At 40.6% G+C, this 17,791-nt stretch overlaps 2 protein-coding genes across 5 annotated transcripts in view; both read left to right on the top strand.

Annotated features, from left to right (window-relative positions):
- Positions 1-2,971: 2,971 nt before the first annotated feature.
- Positions 2,972-10,378, top strand: LOC106562363 (ras-related and estrogen-regulated growth inhibitor-like protein). 2 transcript variants are annotated; one of them, XM_014127203.2, is made up of 6 exons: positions 2,972-3,145; positions 3,872-3,928; positions 4,620-4,693; positions 7,616-7,764; positions 8,671-8,967; positions 10,243-10,378. In XM_014127203.2, exons 1-5 carry the CDS (start codon positions 3,094-3,096, stop codon positions 8,963-8,965), a joined length of 627 nt encoding a protein of 208 aa, XP_013982678.1. In that variant the 5' UTR covers positions 2,972-3,093; the 3' UTR covers positions 8,966-8,967; positions 10,243-10,378. The 2 variants fall into 2 exon arrangements, with proteins under 2 accessions (XP_013982678.1, XP_045545234.1); XM_045689278.1 differs by having other exon boundaries at positions 8,671-10,378.
- A 1,311-nt stretch (positions 10,379-11,689) lies between these two features.
- The window catches only part of LOC106562365 (serine/threonine-protein kinase 33-like), a 53,295-nt gene continuing 47,193 nt past the window's right edge, over positions 11,690-17,791 (top strand). For 2 of the 3 annotated variants that reach the window (XM_045689276.1, XM_045689275.1), the window contains exon 1: positions 11,690-11,844. The gene's annotated coding sequence lies outside the window, so the exon portion shown is untranslated. The remainder of the gene's footprint in view (positions 11,845-17,791) is intronic. The other variant, XM_045689277.1, reaches the window with a different exon arrangement.

Below are 17,791 nucleotides of genomic sequence, written 5' to 3'. Positions count from 1 at the left end.
TTTTGGACAGCTCAGACATTTCCATCATTGACCGTAAGTCATTTTCTCTCGAGACGCAATCATGGCAGCCTATTAATAATGATAGGATCATCTTAATGTGGGGGAGTCTGGAAAAGACTTTAGCAGAGTTGTGAGCAACAAGATAATTAAACACACTGTAGTCTTGGCAAAACAATCTCATATTACACCATCATTAAGTATTAACTAAAGAATACGATCTATGCTCCTTTCATACTTGCTCTAACCATACTTTTGAATGTTTTAATCAAGGAAAATCATGATGGATTTAATGGATTTGCATGTCCAATGAAATCCATGTAGTTAGGCCAAAGACGTGTCTTTCAAAAGTTAAGAAATCCTAAGCCCCAAATTCTAATGAAAAATGCAAACTAGAAATAGAATTTCAGCAAGGCATGAACTGCGGAGCACTTAAAACGTGCCAACTTTAGCACCTAGAGGCTGACCAGCAGTGATTCATTTGTATCAAAAGACCTCTCACATATATTCCTGTCTAAAAATTTACTGGATCAAGAGTGAATTCCTTTCCCCTCCCAGTGGTTGCAGTTCTCCCTTGATGAAAGGAACCAAGCTGGGTTACTTGTTCCATCCCAAGAGATGATATCATCTTTCCTTCCTGAGAGAAACACACATTTGCAGTCAGAAAATCTTATTATTCCAGTGAATCCTGCCCCACGGATGCATTCCAAATGGCATCTTATTTCCTATAAAGTGTATTACTTTTGACCAGAGCCATACGAGCCATGGTCAAAAGCAGTGCACTATACAGGAATTGGGTGCCATTTGGGATGCACACTCTCACTCCAATAGACTCATTCTGGTTCATCTCTATAGACAGTATCCTGATGAGTCTTCAATCAGATCAGAGTGCTGTCTGGGAGAATTCCCTCAATACCTGCAGGATTAAGACGCTGATTGTCTGCCTGCTGTCCTGACAATGCTGGAGGGAGATGCTGCTCCCAGGAGGTTCTCCTGAAGACAGACATGATGTAATCACTCTGCCTGCAGCGTTTAAACCTCTCTCTACCCTGGAAATGCTGCTCTGCTGCTGGCCCCTGCCTCATGTCAAGAGCACACATCATTTCTTTCTTAACCTTACCAATAAAGGATAACATTTTTGCAGGACTAGTGGTGTTTTCCCCCCGTTTTTCTGCTAGTAAAAATTAATAACTTAACTTTAGGGGAATGGTGTAGTTCATAAAAGTTCCTAAACTTATGAACTACCTCCTTACTTTATTTGGTATTGTGATGTCTGTTTTTGACACACATATGGGAGCAGGGATATATTTGAATAGGTAAATCGGTAGCATTTCTTTTAAGGGGAGCCCCAGTCAATCAGTGTTAAGTGTTTTGTATGTGGTGAAGTCATATGTTATTGTTGAATAACAATAGTTCGACCCCCTCGATGCATTCGGGGTAATAGTCCCAAGTGGTAGTTTGAGATCAGTTCATGGCTGTTTCTTGAGAGAAGATGGTATGAACAGCGGTTGTCTGTCTGACAACATGAAGGATTTCCGGCTGTAGGTTAAAAGTCTCCTATGACTGTGGGTTGATACATTTCCACAAGTCCAGAGCCATTAGGGTATGGTAGGGCCCAAACTGCAGTCTAGGAACTGTGGATCTGAAAGACAGAAATAATACACTAAATACTGTTGTTGAGAGACAATCGTCTTCCTTTGCGTGTTTTCAAGAGTACCACTCTCTTGTTGTTATTTCATGAGAGCTCTTAGATAATAGCTGGTACAGTGTATAAAACATGGCTACTAAGTGACAAGGGTGTTGTTGTTACCTGTTTTTACTCCATCCACCATTTAGGCATCCCTCCAGCTGTTCTGTTCTGTGTCTTGTCTTCTACCTGATTCTACCTGTTTATTGTCACTCTCATACAATAAAGTGCTGGCTTCATTGATTGTCATAATGTGATGTTGTCTGCATTGAATTTGTCCAATGTGTCTTTTTTCTGTACAGTGTTCAGTCTTGTCTCCCTGCTGTGCTTCCCTCAGTGAAGCTTATTGATTTCATTCTACTCATGGAACAATCAGGCAACAATGTGCTGCATAATTTTTGGTCCTGGGCACATTTTAAGCCTTTTATTCCTGGGGTCTGCGACCTTTCAGTCAACAGACGTAAAATGAAACATAACAGGATAATTATGCGACATCCCTGTGAACTTTAGTCAACAATGACAGTGGTAGACATGGGGAAAAAACTGCCAGTGTAAAAAATACAAATAAATGAAAGGACTTTTTGACTAGTGAAGCAGTCCATGAAATTGAAGTTTGAAGAATTTAATGACTTTCTTCGTTCTTTTTGAACTGTGGGGGGAAAAAGGGAAAGTGGATTGTTGTACCTCCCTTTCAAAGGTACTGAACCCTGCAATCAAACCATGCCTCATACGTTGGACATATGTTGGCATTTAATGCTGTGCAGTTGGAGCTTATGTGTTAGCCATGGTAATTGGGAGGTATCAGCGGTATTAACTGTTTCTGGTCTTCCTAAAGCCCTGTCCATCCCCACAGCACGGCAGATGTTCAGCAGCTTACATAGTGTGTACCCAGAGGCCAAGGACAAACCCTAGATAGGTGGGACTATAGACTGGTACAGTGAATGTGAAAGAGCCATATAGTAAGCATCAAAGTTTTGTCTTTTTAGATGTCTGCATTGTAAGTTGCGGTCAAATATATTACAATTTTCTGCCATGTCCTGAGGGGGGAAAAAAATAAATGAAAGAAAGTAATCAAATTATTTGGAAAACATATTCATTTTTTTAACTTACATCGAGTGCCATTTCTCCCTGTAGCTACTATTAATGTTTTAACTGGAAAGGAGCAAGAGAGATTCTTAAGGTATTCAGTGTTGTGGTGACCTCTGTGTAATCCAACTTGGCACTCTCCTCATTGGGTGGGAGGGGACATGAAACACTGTGTATGTTTTCCTTTTTTCCACAGGCATCTGTTGTGGCTGAGCAGTTCTTACAAGCACAGTTCTAATCCTGATACCGCCTAACGTACATGACAGCAGCAAGAAAGAGAGCTCAGGTAGTCCTTCTCAGCTGCTCACCTCCAGTCTGCAGACATGAATGACATCAAGTTGGCTCTGCTGGGCAGCGAGGGAGCAGGGAAATCAGGTAAGTGTATGAATGAATAATGTATATGTTTGCATCATTAAGTATTTCTTTAACTGCCTAGTTTCTTGTATTTGACTGTAGGGGCTTGCAAGGTCTCCTAAATGAACAGAACAATTGAACTGCTTATTTCTATGCTTTCCATACGAATGTGTAATTTCCCTCACTGTAAACAGTGTAACATTCTACAGTGTAGCCGTGACCAGGGGGAAATGATCACCTAGACAGATAGATAGAGATCGCTGCATGAGCTCCAAGCACAATGTTTTTAGATCATAACTAGAAGAGGAATGAAGTTGCTAGATTTATGTGAGGTTTTGGAGAGAGGAAATGAAGATTGATGGTTGGAACATGCGTCTAATTGATGAGGAATTATTTTTCTTGTAAGGCAGGGGAAAGTGCGATCCCTCAGGCTAACTGGAACATTTTCAACCAAGGTCTCTTGAGAGAGAGAGAAATGATACTGTGGTAGAAACTAATAAAAGTAGATGCAGGAGAAAGCCCACTGCAGTGTTCAATCCACATGGAGGGGAGAGTGGAGGAGAAGAGCACAATAGGAGAAAAACACCATGACTGAACAACCCTGATTTAGCTTACCAAACAACTGTTCAGGGTTCCACTACTAAGACCAAAGTATCCAAGCCTAAATTCAACTATTTGTTGTTTATGTTTTTGTTTCCTGTATATTAATAAGCTTGTCTTACCCATGTCACATTTCTCCCTCTCCAGCTGTTCTGGTAAGGTTCCTGACGAAACGTTTCATTGGAGAGTATGCTTCCAACGCCAGTGAGTACACAGATTTCTCACCCATATTTAATGTAGGGTAGTAATGTTTTTACAATGTCATATAGACATGCTCTCAGGACATAAAAATGCAATCTGTTGTATTCACAGTTACAGTCTGTTGCTACTGGCTGTTCACCAATGTCATCAATTTAGGAAGTAAAACGTTTTATTACTTTATTACCCCTGGGAGTCTGACATGAATTGAAACACATACTGCACAGTACAAGATCCACCAGGAAGTTATGTATAGTTCACACAGGCATTTTAATTGTGAGTGAATTTTAAGTAATCCTATACTGATTGGACTATTCAAATGATTCTTCAAGTTCACATACAGTACATACACTATGTGTTAAGACATGTTTTGGTTTAATGTGATATGCTTTGCCGAGGGTAACTTATCATTTCTGAATGAAGTCATTGGCATGTTGACTTGTTCCCATTAGTCATCGCTTGTTTAACATGTTGGAAGATGGCTGCATTTAATGTTACAGTTTACACAGGGGTATATGATTTCAGACATTTCCCTTAAATTAATTAACTCAGTCTACTTCATCAGAACAATCATGGCCTGGATGTTTGAGGCTTACAGTAATCATTATTTAATGGTAGATTACATTACTATTTACATCAGATTTGAACTATTGCACGTTTCCTATTACAATAAGTATTCTTTGAACTTGTGTTACAGACTCCTTATACCGTAAAAGGCTCTCCATCGAAGGAAGACTGTTACACTTGGAAGTATTTGATCCATGTTCACAGGTATCTGATCTGTTCCCTGCATATATTCATATGTTTTTAGCTCATGCCTAACATAGTAGTATCTAATGGCATGGGAAATAGATTGTATGTTGTGTTCTGATGTGATTTATGATATTCCACGGTAGCTCAGAACACACTGTACACAATGAACAGCCCTTGGAAAGCTGAGACAGGCAGCACTAGAACATGTTGACTGCTCATGCAGCTGCATATGGTACCCTTTATTCCCAAACGTTGGGTTTTATTATGATTCCCCTAGGCTCAGGTAACAGGATGTGCCTTGTCTTCATCTATTCACCTTTTAGGGTATGTGTGAGTGGTACTCTGCATTAGGGGTTCCCAAACTTTTCACTCTGGCCCCCCCTTCCAGCATTGGGGAACATACCGCGCCCTTCCATGTGTGTACACACGTGCCACGTCTATTTCTATGGGCACAAGCACTGTTCATGACACAAACTGTTCACACCCCTATTGTTGGTGGAGAGAATTTTGTTGGTGGAGCTTATTTCCTGCAATTCTACACATTTGTCATGGGGTGCAAAGAAAATGTAACAGTTTTAAAGCACATTTTCTTGCAATTCTAATGTGTCTAATTGCACATTTTCTTGCAATTCTAATGTGTCTAATGTGTATTCGTGATATTTGAGTGACAAAAAAATTACAACAATATTTATGGGTTAAAAAACATTAGCTGACATGGGCTAGTTGATCTGGACAATTCTGACAAGTTATAAATATCTCTCTAAGGTATGCAATGACTGACATGACAAGAGGAATACTGATGATGCACTACCCAATTTCTAAATTGCACCCTGTGCATTCTACTATTCCAACTTTCAAGAATACGTTTAAAGCCAGACTGAGTTCCCCCCCGCTGACCCCGGGGCGTGCCCCACAGTTTGGGAACTACTGCTGTACAGTACATGTCTTTCTCTGGTCTATTTCCTGTTTTATGGAACAAAAGAAGTCATGCACTGTTGACATGTCTTTGACTTGCCCCCAATCCCTCTTTCCCCAAAACATGTGTACTGTAAATATTGGACTATAAATCGTGCCTTCCTGTATTACACTTATGCTCAAATATTTATTATATTCTACTGAACCATTTATTTTATGTTCTTATTCTTAACTTTTATTGTTTCTTGTTGAGAAGGAACCTGTAAGTAAGCACTTCATTGGACGGTGTGTACCATTTGTATCCCATACATTGGAATAATACAACGTGAAACTATAATTTCTAAGGGTCAGTGCTATCCAGGATCCTTTGGACATCCATACCCAAAACCCTAAACTTAACCCCTACCCCTACCCTTACCAATAACCATAACCATAACCATAACCCTTACCTAACCCTAACCTTATCCATTTGAAAATGTCAACTTCAATGGCGTAGGGGACATCCCAAGGATTCCAGATAGCAAGGACCAATTTGTAAGCTCCTGTGGCAAATCTTTTTCAAGTTGACAAGATGGCGCAGACAGACACGGTTGCCCCGTTTCCAGCTCCTAGACAACTTTGTATAAGCACTTTGCTGCACCTGCCATAACACCTGCAAGTCTGTGTAAGCAACCAATAAACTTTGATATGACTTAAACACATGCTTATACTCAACAGCTTCATCTCCCATTACTTTTCTCATATTCCATAGTTCTCTGAGGGGTGAAGCTACCTAATAAAATGAACCTCCATTAAATAGTTTAAAGGTTTTGCACAGTTACCCTATTTCCTGTAAAGACCGACACTGGAGATGAGAAGCAGGTACGGGGAGTTAACATTTAATCAGGAACAGACAGGTAACACAACAGGAACAGCATCAGCACATGGGTAAACAATGACAAACGACAATTAATGCTGAAGTAGGGAACAGAGCGGGAAACCAGACAGATATAGGGGAGGTAATGACAGTGGTAATTGAGTCCAATAATCGCTGATGCGTGTGACGGGGGGAAGGCAGGAGTGCGTAATGATGTTGGCAGGAGTGCGTAATGCTGGGGAGCCTGCTGCCTTCGAGTGCCAGGGAGGGGGAGCGGGAGCAGGCGTAACAGTACACAACCCCTCTAGGGGCGCCACCCAGCGTCCCACCTGGGCGAGACTGATGGGCCGGCCGAACCACAGGTGCTGGACAAGCCGGCTGGGCGTAAACTCCCGACGAACTGGCAGAGGCATGGGAGCCTGACGAGCCGGCTGAGGCATAGGAGCCCGGCAATCTGACTGGGGCCTGAAAGCCTGTCGATCCAGCTGAGGCGTGGGAGCCCGATGATCCAGCGGAGGCCCGGCGTGGGATGAGCGCCTTCAGAGCCAACCGGGGCAAGAACCTCTTGAGCCAGCTAGAGCATGACAGCCCAACAAGCTGGCTTAGACACCCCTGGTTCCATCGGTGGCGCCCCCCCGGACCCGACGTCACCACCAACCGGAACGCCAGCACTCCCAGATGCTTTGTATGATGGCTTCAACATTCTGTAAAGACCGACGCTGGAGATGAGAAGCAGGTACATGGAGTCAACATTTAATCAGGAACAGACAGGTAACACAACAGGAACAGCATCAGCACACCAGTAAACAATGACAAACGACAAATTAATGCTGAAGTAGGGAACAGAGCGGGGAACCAGACAGATATAGGGGAGGTAAGGACGGCGGTGACTGAGTCCAGGTGAGTCCAATAATCGCTGATGCTTGTGACGGGGGAAGGCAGGTGTGTGTAATGATGTTGGCAGGAGTAAATAATGCTGGGGAGCCTGGCGCCTTTGAGTGCCAGGGAGGGGGAGCGGGTGCAGGGGTGACAATTTCCCATGTAAAATAGCCTTTGAGTGACCAAAACATAATTCATCATTTTTCCCCATTAGTTTCCATAAGTCAGGTAGGATGTGTGAGGATGTGTTTGTGATCTGTTGTCCACCCCCCTGTCCCCTGCTCTGTCAGAGTGGAGAGAGCAGATGTATCCTGGAAGAGCCGGTGGAGTGGGCCGATGGATTTATCGTGGTGTACAACATCAGCGACCGAACGTCCTTCCTCAACGCCCAAAACATCCTATGTCAGATCAAAGACGCCCGCGGAGAGAGCTGCAAGGGGTGAGTGACTGTGACCTGCATCCCAGGGCCTGATGCCTAACGGAGGAAAGGGATTGGGCTTTGATGAATTAATGATTCCCATTCCTGGACTGATGTTTAGGCTATCAGGGGGGCACACACCAGTTAAAGTGGCAGACTCCAACATGATTTTAACATTGTTGTACCATAGAGAAAATAAAAGTCAGAGTGAACACAAAAGGCAGCTGTGTAGGCTTTTCCTTCTCGATAAACATGTTTTGTAGGATTTACAACCTCATGGCTTGCCTTAGTTAATTATATGAGTAAATTATTTCTCATGCTCAATTGAATTCGCCCCAGAACGGCTTGTATCCAATTTTCTCAGAGGCGTTAATTAAAACATGATTAAATACTAGAGGAACTATTGGGATTCCACTGGACATTTGTTACAGGACTTTAAGTGAAAGTGGTTTGCAGCCAGTCGACGGATGCTGTGTGGAAGAGTGAGCTGGGACAGCTTGAGATGATAAAGACTCACATATGGCTCACAAAATGACATGGGTGGTCAGGCTTAAGTTGTGTAGCGAGAATTTACTTCAGCTGGGTCCTGATGGTTTGACACTCCAGGAAATAGATGTGAAGCAGAAGTCACCCTCACTGTATATCAAAAGAGCACTTTGGGGCGAGGGTCTGTCTGCATTATATAAACTCTCCGTAACATCACTGAAGCCAACACTTGGCCTACTTGGTTCGTTTTCCTTTGATACTTTGGGCTGCTTCAATAAACATTGCACTACTTTACAAAGCCTTACTAATTCAGATGAACGTAATGAACGTCAGATGAAATTCATGATGAATCAGCAGAAACACATATTTTGATAAAGTTTATGGTCATTTTAAGGAAAGTTTAAGGGAGATTTTTGACCATGCTGTGCCTGTTTTGGACAGAGAGATGGACAAGATGGACATCCCAATCTGCCTGGTGGGGAACAAGCAGGACCTGTGCCACGCCCGTCAGGTGTTTGAGGAGGAGGGCCGTGCCTTGGCTCAGGAGCACAGATGCCACTTCCAGGAGGTGTCTGCAGCAGAGGACTACCTGGAGATATCCAACCTCTTCACCAAGCTCATCCGCCATGTCATGGATCACCTGAAGTACCGGGCCGACCGCCGCCGCTACAGTGGCTCTAAGTCCATGGCCAAGCTCATCAACAATGTCTTCGGCAAGAGGAGGAAATCTGTCTGAAGGTGGGGGTGCTCATGTGGACGTTGATGGGATGTTTGATTGGGATGACTTGTATTTATATAGACATGTTGTGGATGCCTGGGTTGTTGATTCTGATTAACACTTCTTGTGATAGGGACAGCTCTGTAAGTGTGAATGACATATGTCATAGTCCAGACTTTACAGTGGTGGAAAAAGTACTCAAATGTCATACTTGAGTTGAAGTAAAGATACCTTAATAGAAAAGTAAAAGTGAAAGTCACCCAGTAAAATACTACTTGAGTAAAATTCTAAAAGTATTTGGTTTTAAATATACTTAAGTATCAAAAGTTAAAGTTAAAGTATTAATAATTTCAAATTCCTTATATTATGCATGCCAGATGGCACAATTTTTAAATATTGTTTTATTTACGGATAGCCAGAGGCACACTCCAACACTCATTAATTTACAAATGTGGCATTTGTGTTTAGGTGGTCTGCCAGATCAGAGGCAGTAGAGATGACAAGCAATGTTCTCTTGATAAGTGTATGAATTGGATCATTTTCCTGTCTAAATGTAATGATTACTTTCAGGTATCAGAGAAAATGTATGGAATAAAAAGTACATTATTTTCTTTGGGAACGTAGTGAAGTAAAAGTAAAAGTTGTCAAAAATATAAATAGTAAAGTAAAGTACAGAAACCCCAAAAACTACTTAAGTAGCACTTAAGTCACTTTGCCATTCAGATCTTCTTACGTTTTTATTTTTCCTTCTTGATATTCTAAATCCCATGTTGCCAGTAGAGTATTCTTCAACGCTTAAGTTCCTTTCCTAATTCCAAACTATTTCAAGGAAAATTACTTTCCAAAAGTTGTTTTATGGACCTAAGAGCACAACATATTTGAGTTTGCATCAAGGAATGTGCACCAATGTCTTAACGTACATTCCATCTCTCAGAGGAGGCAGTAATAAGGTGAGAATTACGGGTAAATTGGCTCACTAACAACATATTATGGCATATGACTTCACATAAATCTCTATTGAATTTCTGCCCTGGCAGTATTACATGGGCTGTTTCTAATTCTAAGCTGTAACAATGGGTACAATTGCTTTCCCGTGGACATGAACGTAAGCAGCTAGTATATTCATTCCTTACATAGTAGTAAAGGAATGTGCAGCTATTTTCTTTGCATGTACATATTCTGTTGATTTCCTGTATTCAATGTGTTTGCTGCTGTATTACTTTGGATAGTATGAACAAATGTCTGTGATTGTGTTATGCATAAAAACAAACATTCCCTCTCATTCTTGTTTCTAGTTGAAAATTACCCACTGGGCACAGATGTCAATTCAACGTCTATTCCATGTTGGTTCAACGTGATTCAACCAGTGTGTACCCTGTGGGTGATTATGCCTGGTGTGGACCAACTTGCAATTAAAGAGCTATTTGGGGGTATGAGTATTGTGTGAATTATTCAATGAACTAAATAATGTCCCATTTGTATTATGTGGTTTAAAGTCAATGATTCAGCTACGCTCCAATAGTTTGTTCTGGTGAAACACCTTGCTTTTTTTCATCCAATAATTATGTTGAATAGTGCTTTGAATATGAATCAAATGCAAAACAACCCACAATTAGCATACCAGTCATTGCTTTGGAGTCTCATTAAAACCGACTGTTGGTAGGATAATGTGTATACAACCCAGCTCAGACCTGCAAGGCTTAACTGCTGTGCTTGGATTTCAGGGTACTGTTTGCATGTGATCAGCTATCTCATCTAGTGATCGTTATCTTTGAAAAGAGCAGAAACATTGATTTAACTCAGCTTGTAATGTCTTTAAATGTCTGTCAAATGTCTGTCTTTAGCATGTCTGTCCAAAATGTTATCCCCAAGTTTGAAATGCTGTTTTAGTTCGGCTCAGTTCTTAATAAGGAATTTAATATCACAATAATGTTTTGTCTTTTCCATTCTGTTGTATTTAGAAAATGTGGTCAAAAGTATGTCATACAAGCATCACTCTTTCAAATGTGCAACCATAATTAATGTTTACAATGGACAGTCCACAAATGGGCAAAATGTCCAAACAGTGGAAGCTATTAAAGTGGGGGACTCAAAGGAGCTCTGGAATCTAGTTACACTTACAATCTGTTTGATGATCTTGCCTTTACTTTTAAGATTAATTAAAAGTTGTGGTCATGCTACAGTAACAGGGATTGCATTTTGTCAAAAACAATGTCGTGATAATCCTCAGAAACTGCCAACTTGGCATTTAGGTAGGTCTAAAAATGCAAGGAGGTCCAAATACCACTATTTATCACATTTAAACTACACCGTTCCCTCCTAAAGCTGATAATTGGAAATATGAATTTTTGAATTTTACAAAAATGGAATTGTAACATTAGGTACAGAATAATAAACATATTGACGCCAATAATTGTGATATCACTTTTCTCCACTAGATGGGGACTAATCACTATGTAGGCGGATAGGCCACCCTGTGACGTTTGCATACGTAAACTATAGTGCTATTCAGTTTGATTTACCATAGTCATAGACTTTATTCTTATCTTCATGAAATGTGTGAAAAGAAATAGGTTTACTATTCAAAACATGTATGACAATTCCTATACCTTAACAGCAATACATTAATTATGTATTTCTATACAAATATACATTTCCTTTAGCAGAGCATTCAAATCAAGTGTTGCTGTTGGTAGAGAATATGATATGACACCAGATTTTATTGCGCTTTTTTGTCTCTGTTTAGTACCGGTAGTACACCACCTTTCGCATCACACAAGAAAAGTTTGGGAAAGTGGCTCATGCGATGCCACTTGATTCCTGGTTATTAAAGAGACCGTAACGTTGGATGAGTACAATAACGGATCTCACCGCTACCATCAACAAACAAACAAAAGGTAAATGCATGTTAATAGATTAATAGGATTTAAATGCGTTAGCTATGCTTGAATGAAAAGTAAATAGTTTGCGTACTTCTCGCTGTTGCCATGGCAACACACGCTAAAGCAGCAGTGTGTTTTGTTTTGACAAGCCTCTGTGCAGTTTTTTTGCTAATAACTAACGTTAGGTAATCTTCATTAATAATGTGTTATTATGTAGCTATATATTACGTTTTGTGGAGGTGGCTACATATAATTGAATTCATTCGAGATTAATGTTAATCTAGTTCAGGGATGGGCAACCAGTCCTTGGGGGCCGGAGTGCCGGTGTCACACTTTTTCCTAGCAAATAGAGCTGATTAAACTAATTGCATTCTAAACTGAAGATCATGATTAGTTAATTATTGGAGTCAGGTGTGTTAGCAGTTGCTGGGACTAACGTGTGACACCAGTCAGGCCCCCCGAGGACTGGAGTAGCCCATCCCTGAAGTAGTTAATGATTATTTTGAGGAGTCCTGTAAATTAGCTTGCTTATTGCTAACGTTAGCTCTATTTCATCAGTGAACTGTGTGTGGGGAAAAAAATGACCTAATAGGCCTAAAACTATTTCCCCAACATTTTATATTGTAGATAAGTAGCCAGTGGTGTAAAGTATTTAAGTAAAAATACTTTAAAGTACTACTTAAATAGTTTTTTTTGGTATCTACTTAACTATTTATATTTTTGACTACTTTTACTTCACTACATTCCTAAAGAAAATCATGTACTTTTTAATCCATACATTTTCCCTGACACCCAAAAGCACTCATTACATTTTGAACATGAAAATGGAAATGGTCCAATTCACACACTTATCAAGAGAACATCCCTAATGCCTCTGATCTGGTGGACTCACTAAACACAAACGCTTCATTTGTAAATTATGTCTGAGTGTTGGAGTGTTCCTGCCCGTGGCTATCTGTACAGTTGAAGTCAGAAGTTTACATACACTTAGGCTGGAGTCATTAAAACTCGTTTTTCAACCACTCCACAAATTTCTTGTTAAAACCTCTTCGGGCTAGGGGGCGGTATTTTCACATCCGGATGAAAAGCGTGCCCAAAGTAAAACTGCCTGCTACTCAGGCCCAGAAGCTAGGATATGCATATGATTAACAAATTGGGCACACTTGGGTAGATTTGGATAGAAAAAAATTATGTCTGTGAGTATAACAGAACTTATTTGGCATGCAAAACCCCGAGGACAAACCATCCAGGAATTTTTGTTGTTATTGAGGTGACTGTTTTCAATTGGTTTTCTATGTGAATCTAGATTTCTGAGGCATCTGGTTGCAGTTCATATGGCTTCCACTAGATGTCAATAGTCTTTAGAAATTGGTTGATGTTTTTCCTTTGAGAAATGAAGAAGTAGCCATTTCCTTTCTGGGTGTATAGCCAAGTGGACTGTTTTGTTTGGGGTGCGTGACCTGAAGCTTGCTCCACTTTCATTTTATTCGCTATTGAACGCAGTTTATCCCGTGTTAAATTGGATCGATTATTTACGTTTTAAAATACCTAAAGTTGGATTAGGAAACCTAAAGTTGGTTAGGAAAGTTTGAAATTTTGGACAAAGTTTACAGGTAACTTATTAGATATTTTGTAGTCATGTTGGGCGAGTTGGAACCAGTGTTTTTCTGAATCAAACATGCCAAATAAATGGACATTTTGGAGATATAACGATGGAATTAATCGAACAAAAGGACCATTTGTGATGTTTATGGGACATATTGGAGTGCCAACAGAAGAACCTCTTCAAAGGTAAGGCATGAATTATATCATTATTTCTGAGTTTTGTGTCGAGCCTGGCGGGTTGAAATATGATTGTCATGTGTTTGTTTGATGGGGTGTTGTCCTCAGATAATCGCATGGTTTGCTTTCGCCGTAAAGCCTTTTTGAAATCTGACACGGTGGCTAGATTAATAAGAAGTTAAGCTTTAATTTGGTGTATTGCACTTGTGATTGTATGAAAGTTCAATATTTCTAATATTGTTTTTGAATTTCGCGCTCTGCAATTTCACCAGATGTTGTCGAAACGTTCCGCTAGCGGAACCCCTAGCCGTAACAGGTTATTAACAAACTATAGTTTTGGCATGTTAGGACATCTACTTTGTGCATGACACAAGTAATTTTTTCAACAATTGTTTACAGACAGATTATTTCACTTACAATTCCAGTGGGTCAGAAGTTTACATACTCTAAGTTGACTGTGCCTTTAAACAGCTTGGAAAATTCCAGAAAATGATGTCATGGGTTTGGAAGCTTCTGATAGGCTAATTGACATCATTTGAGTCAGTTGGAGGTGTATCTGTGGATGTATTTCACGGCCTACCTTCAAACTCAGTGCCTCTGCATGACCTTGTCGGAAAATCAAAGAAATCAGCCAAGACCTCAGAAAAAGAATTGTAGACCTCCACAAGTCTGCTTCATTCTTGGGAGCAATTTCCAAACGCCTGAAGGTACCACTTTCATCTGTACAAACAATAGTATGCAAGTATAAACACCGTGGGACCACGCAGCCGTCTTTCCGCGCAGGAAGGAGACGCGTTCTGTCTCCTAGAGATTAATGTACTTTGGTGCAAAAAGTGCAAGTCAATCCCAGAACAACAGCAAAGGACCTTGTGAAGATGCTGGAGGAAACAGGTACAAAAGTATCTATATCCACAGTAAAATCAGTCCTATAATCGACATAACCTGAAAGGCCGCTCAGCAAGGAAGAAGCCACTGCTCCAAAACCGCCATAAAAAAGCCACTCTACGGTTTGCAACTGCATACGGGGACAAAGATCGTACCTTTTGGAGAAATGTTCTCTGGTCTGATGAAATAAATATAGAACTGTTTGGCCATAATGACCATTTATGTTTGGAGGAAAAAGGGGGGCTTGCAAGCTGAAGAACACCATCCCAACCGTGAAGCACGGGGTGGCAGCATCATGTTGTGGGGGTGCTTTGCTGCAGGAGGGACTGGTGCACTTCACAAAATAGATGGCATCATGAGGTAGGAAGATGAGATGTTGCTTCAATATATCCACATCAAGACATCAGTCAGGAAGTTAAAGCTTGGTCGCAAATGGGTCTTCCAAATGAACAATGACCCCAAGCATACTTCCAAAGTTGTGGCAAAATGGCTTAAGGACAACAAAGTCAAGGTATTGGAGTGGCCATCACAAAGCCCTGACCTCAATCCCATAGAACATTTGTGGGCAGAACTGAAAAAACGTGTGTAAGCAAGGAGGTCTACAAACCTGACTCAGTTACACCAGCTCTGTCAGGAGGAATGGGCCAAAATTCACCCAACATATTGTGGGAAGCTTGTGGAAGGCTACCTGAAACATTTGACCCAAGTTAAACAATTTAAAGGCAACGCTACCAAATACTAATTGAGTGTTTGTAAACTTCTGACCCACTGGGAATGTGATGAAAGAAATAAAAGCTGAAATAAATTATTCTCTCTACTATTATTTTGACATTTCACATTCTTAAAATAAAGTGGTGATCCTAACTGACCTAAGACAGGGCATTTTTACTTGGATTAAATGTCAGGAATTGTGAAAAACAAAGTTTACATGTATTTGGCTAAGGTGCATGTAAACTTCCGACTTCAACTGTAGATAAAAAAACAAGAACATTGTACCGTTTTGATTTGCTTAATATAAGCAATTTGAAATTATTTATACTTTTACTTTTGATACTTAAGTATATTTAAAACCAAATACTTTACTTGAGTCATTTCCTATTAAGGTATCTTTACTTTTACTCAAGTATGACAATTGGATACTTCTTCCACCACTGTAAGTAAAAAATTAGCTATCTGACTTCATTTGCAGACAGAAAGCTGTTAAAAGGAATCCTTCAAACTCCATTCAATCAGTGCACTTCAGCTCAGAGCGCTTTGACTGTTTTTAAACATCACACACAGTAAAACACTACTATGCAGGTTTCATGCCAGATAATTATATTTAGCTGGAACAGGTCATAGAAAGTTAATTGCTGCTTGTATGAGGTTGAAATAATTATGTGTTTCAAGCAGCTGGGTATTGGCTCCTCCTGCAATAATGCTTTTCTTGTTTAAGAATGTAATGTTCTTGTTTCATGGCTTCCTCTAATGACACGTCTGAATAGGCTAGGCCCATAGAATTAGAATAGTAATGGTAATTTAATAAGCTCTCTATGGCTAGGCTTATCAGTCTAAGATTCACTACAGTAGGCGGTGGGCCGAAAAGCGTGAAGTTGATCGATCCCCGTTGAGGGAGGAACTGATTTTTATTTTATTTTATATGACAGTGAAACAGTCTTATGACTATAAAATGTGTTGGCACCTTAAATTATTGCACAGATGTTTGATGAAGACTGAAATAAGATCAATATCTGTTTTAAGTGCACTTGAAATATGCAGCATGCAATGTGAATTGTCTTGATCGTTTGAAGAGGTAACTCCGTTGACCGCTTAGCCAATTTATTGAAAGCTAGTCAATGTGTCACAACGTCGACAGAAGGTGGCACCTCTCCCCGTTCGGCGGCGCTCGGCGGTCGTCGTCGCCGGCCTACTAGCTGCCACCGATCTCCTTTTCATTTGGTGATGTCTGTTTTATGTTAGCACCTGTTTTGAGTTAGTTCGTTAGTGGGGGTATTTAGTCTGTCTGTTTGGGATTGTGCGGGATTATTTTGTGTCTACGTTTGACAGGTTGGGGATTGGGTTTTCATCTGCCGTTTGGATATTTGGGCATACGGGTTTTCCTGGGCTGCGTCCCGACTCAGTTTGAGGGCTCTTGCCTATTATTGTATGTATTGTACCCTGCCTATTATTTTGACATTTTTGGACTGGTGTCTATTAAACGTGTTTTCACGTACCTTGGTCTCCTGCGCCTGACTTCACCTTTCCTGCATGTTAGAGTTTCGTGACACAATGTTAGTCTGACTAGCCTAGCCAGCTACTGTACATGTAAATTTGCCTGCTCAGGAAGCTAGTGTTTCATTAGCTATCTGTCGGTAAATTCAGATTTTGAATCATGTTTTGGCATGGTTATGTCTCATTTCAAGTAACTATCTGCAGGCGTATCCCTTTACACTTGTACGGGTTGAAAATGGCAGATTTGGACACTGATAAGTGGCTAAATTGGAACGCAGTGGCTGTACAATAACATGCTATACATGACTTCAGAGCTCAGGTTTTCCACTTCCATAGCTTTGCATGGGTTTTGACTGACAGCCGTTCTGTCTTGAGCACCGCGTGCGACAAGAATTTGCCACATCCCTCCCACTGATTGGGCAACTTTTGCAAATGTTTTGTTGTCTGAGTGAGGGAAATGCTGTATATTACAAGGACTCTATTTACTTTGAAAGATGAGACGTTGAGGATTATAATAAATACCGCTTTGATGTCATACAAGCAAGCCAAACACCCACGAGTCCAAATGTGCACTTCACATTTCCATATCATAAAACTCATGTCATATAGTGTCACTGTTTATGATCACTATGTTTGATGTACTGTTAGAAGATGACAGGGTGTTATACCTTGGCTTGTCTTGAACAGAATAAGACTATATTTGTTGTATTGTGAAGAAAGTTTGCAGCGGCTCACACATCTAAATGCACTTAGGACTCCATTCTATGTGCACCAAAATGACCATCTGCTTCTCTGAATTGCGTTGAGAAAGCGTAAAGCATAGTCTACTGATGCTGAGACGCTATAGTCCAGTGCCCTTTGTGACATAGCTACACTGCTCTGAGACCACCAACCACTGGAAACACACAGCCTCATCGCGCACCTCCCTCCCCACAATTCCCAGCTAACGCGGCTCTGATACGCGTCCTCTTCATTTGAATGTGTTGACAGTTAGAGAAATTGCTTGAGGTGCACTGAGAATTCAAAGTATGAAAGCCAATGGTCCATTTTTCTAGAACACTGCTGTGCATACGCGTATGCATTT

Source organism: Salmo salar, chromosome ssa11, assembly GCF_905237065.1.
Source record: "Salmo salar chromosome ssa11, Ssal_v3.1, whole genome shotgun sequence".
NCBI classification, from domain to species: Eukaryota; Metazoa; Chordata; class Actinopteri; order Salmoniformes; family Salmonidae; genus Salmo; species Salmo salar.
This window is presented reverse-complemented; position numbering and strand designations above follow the sequence as displayed.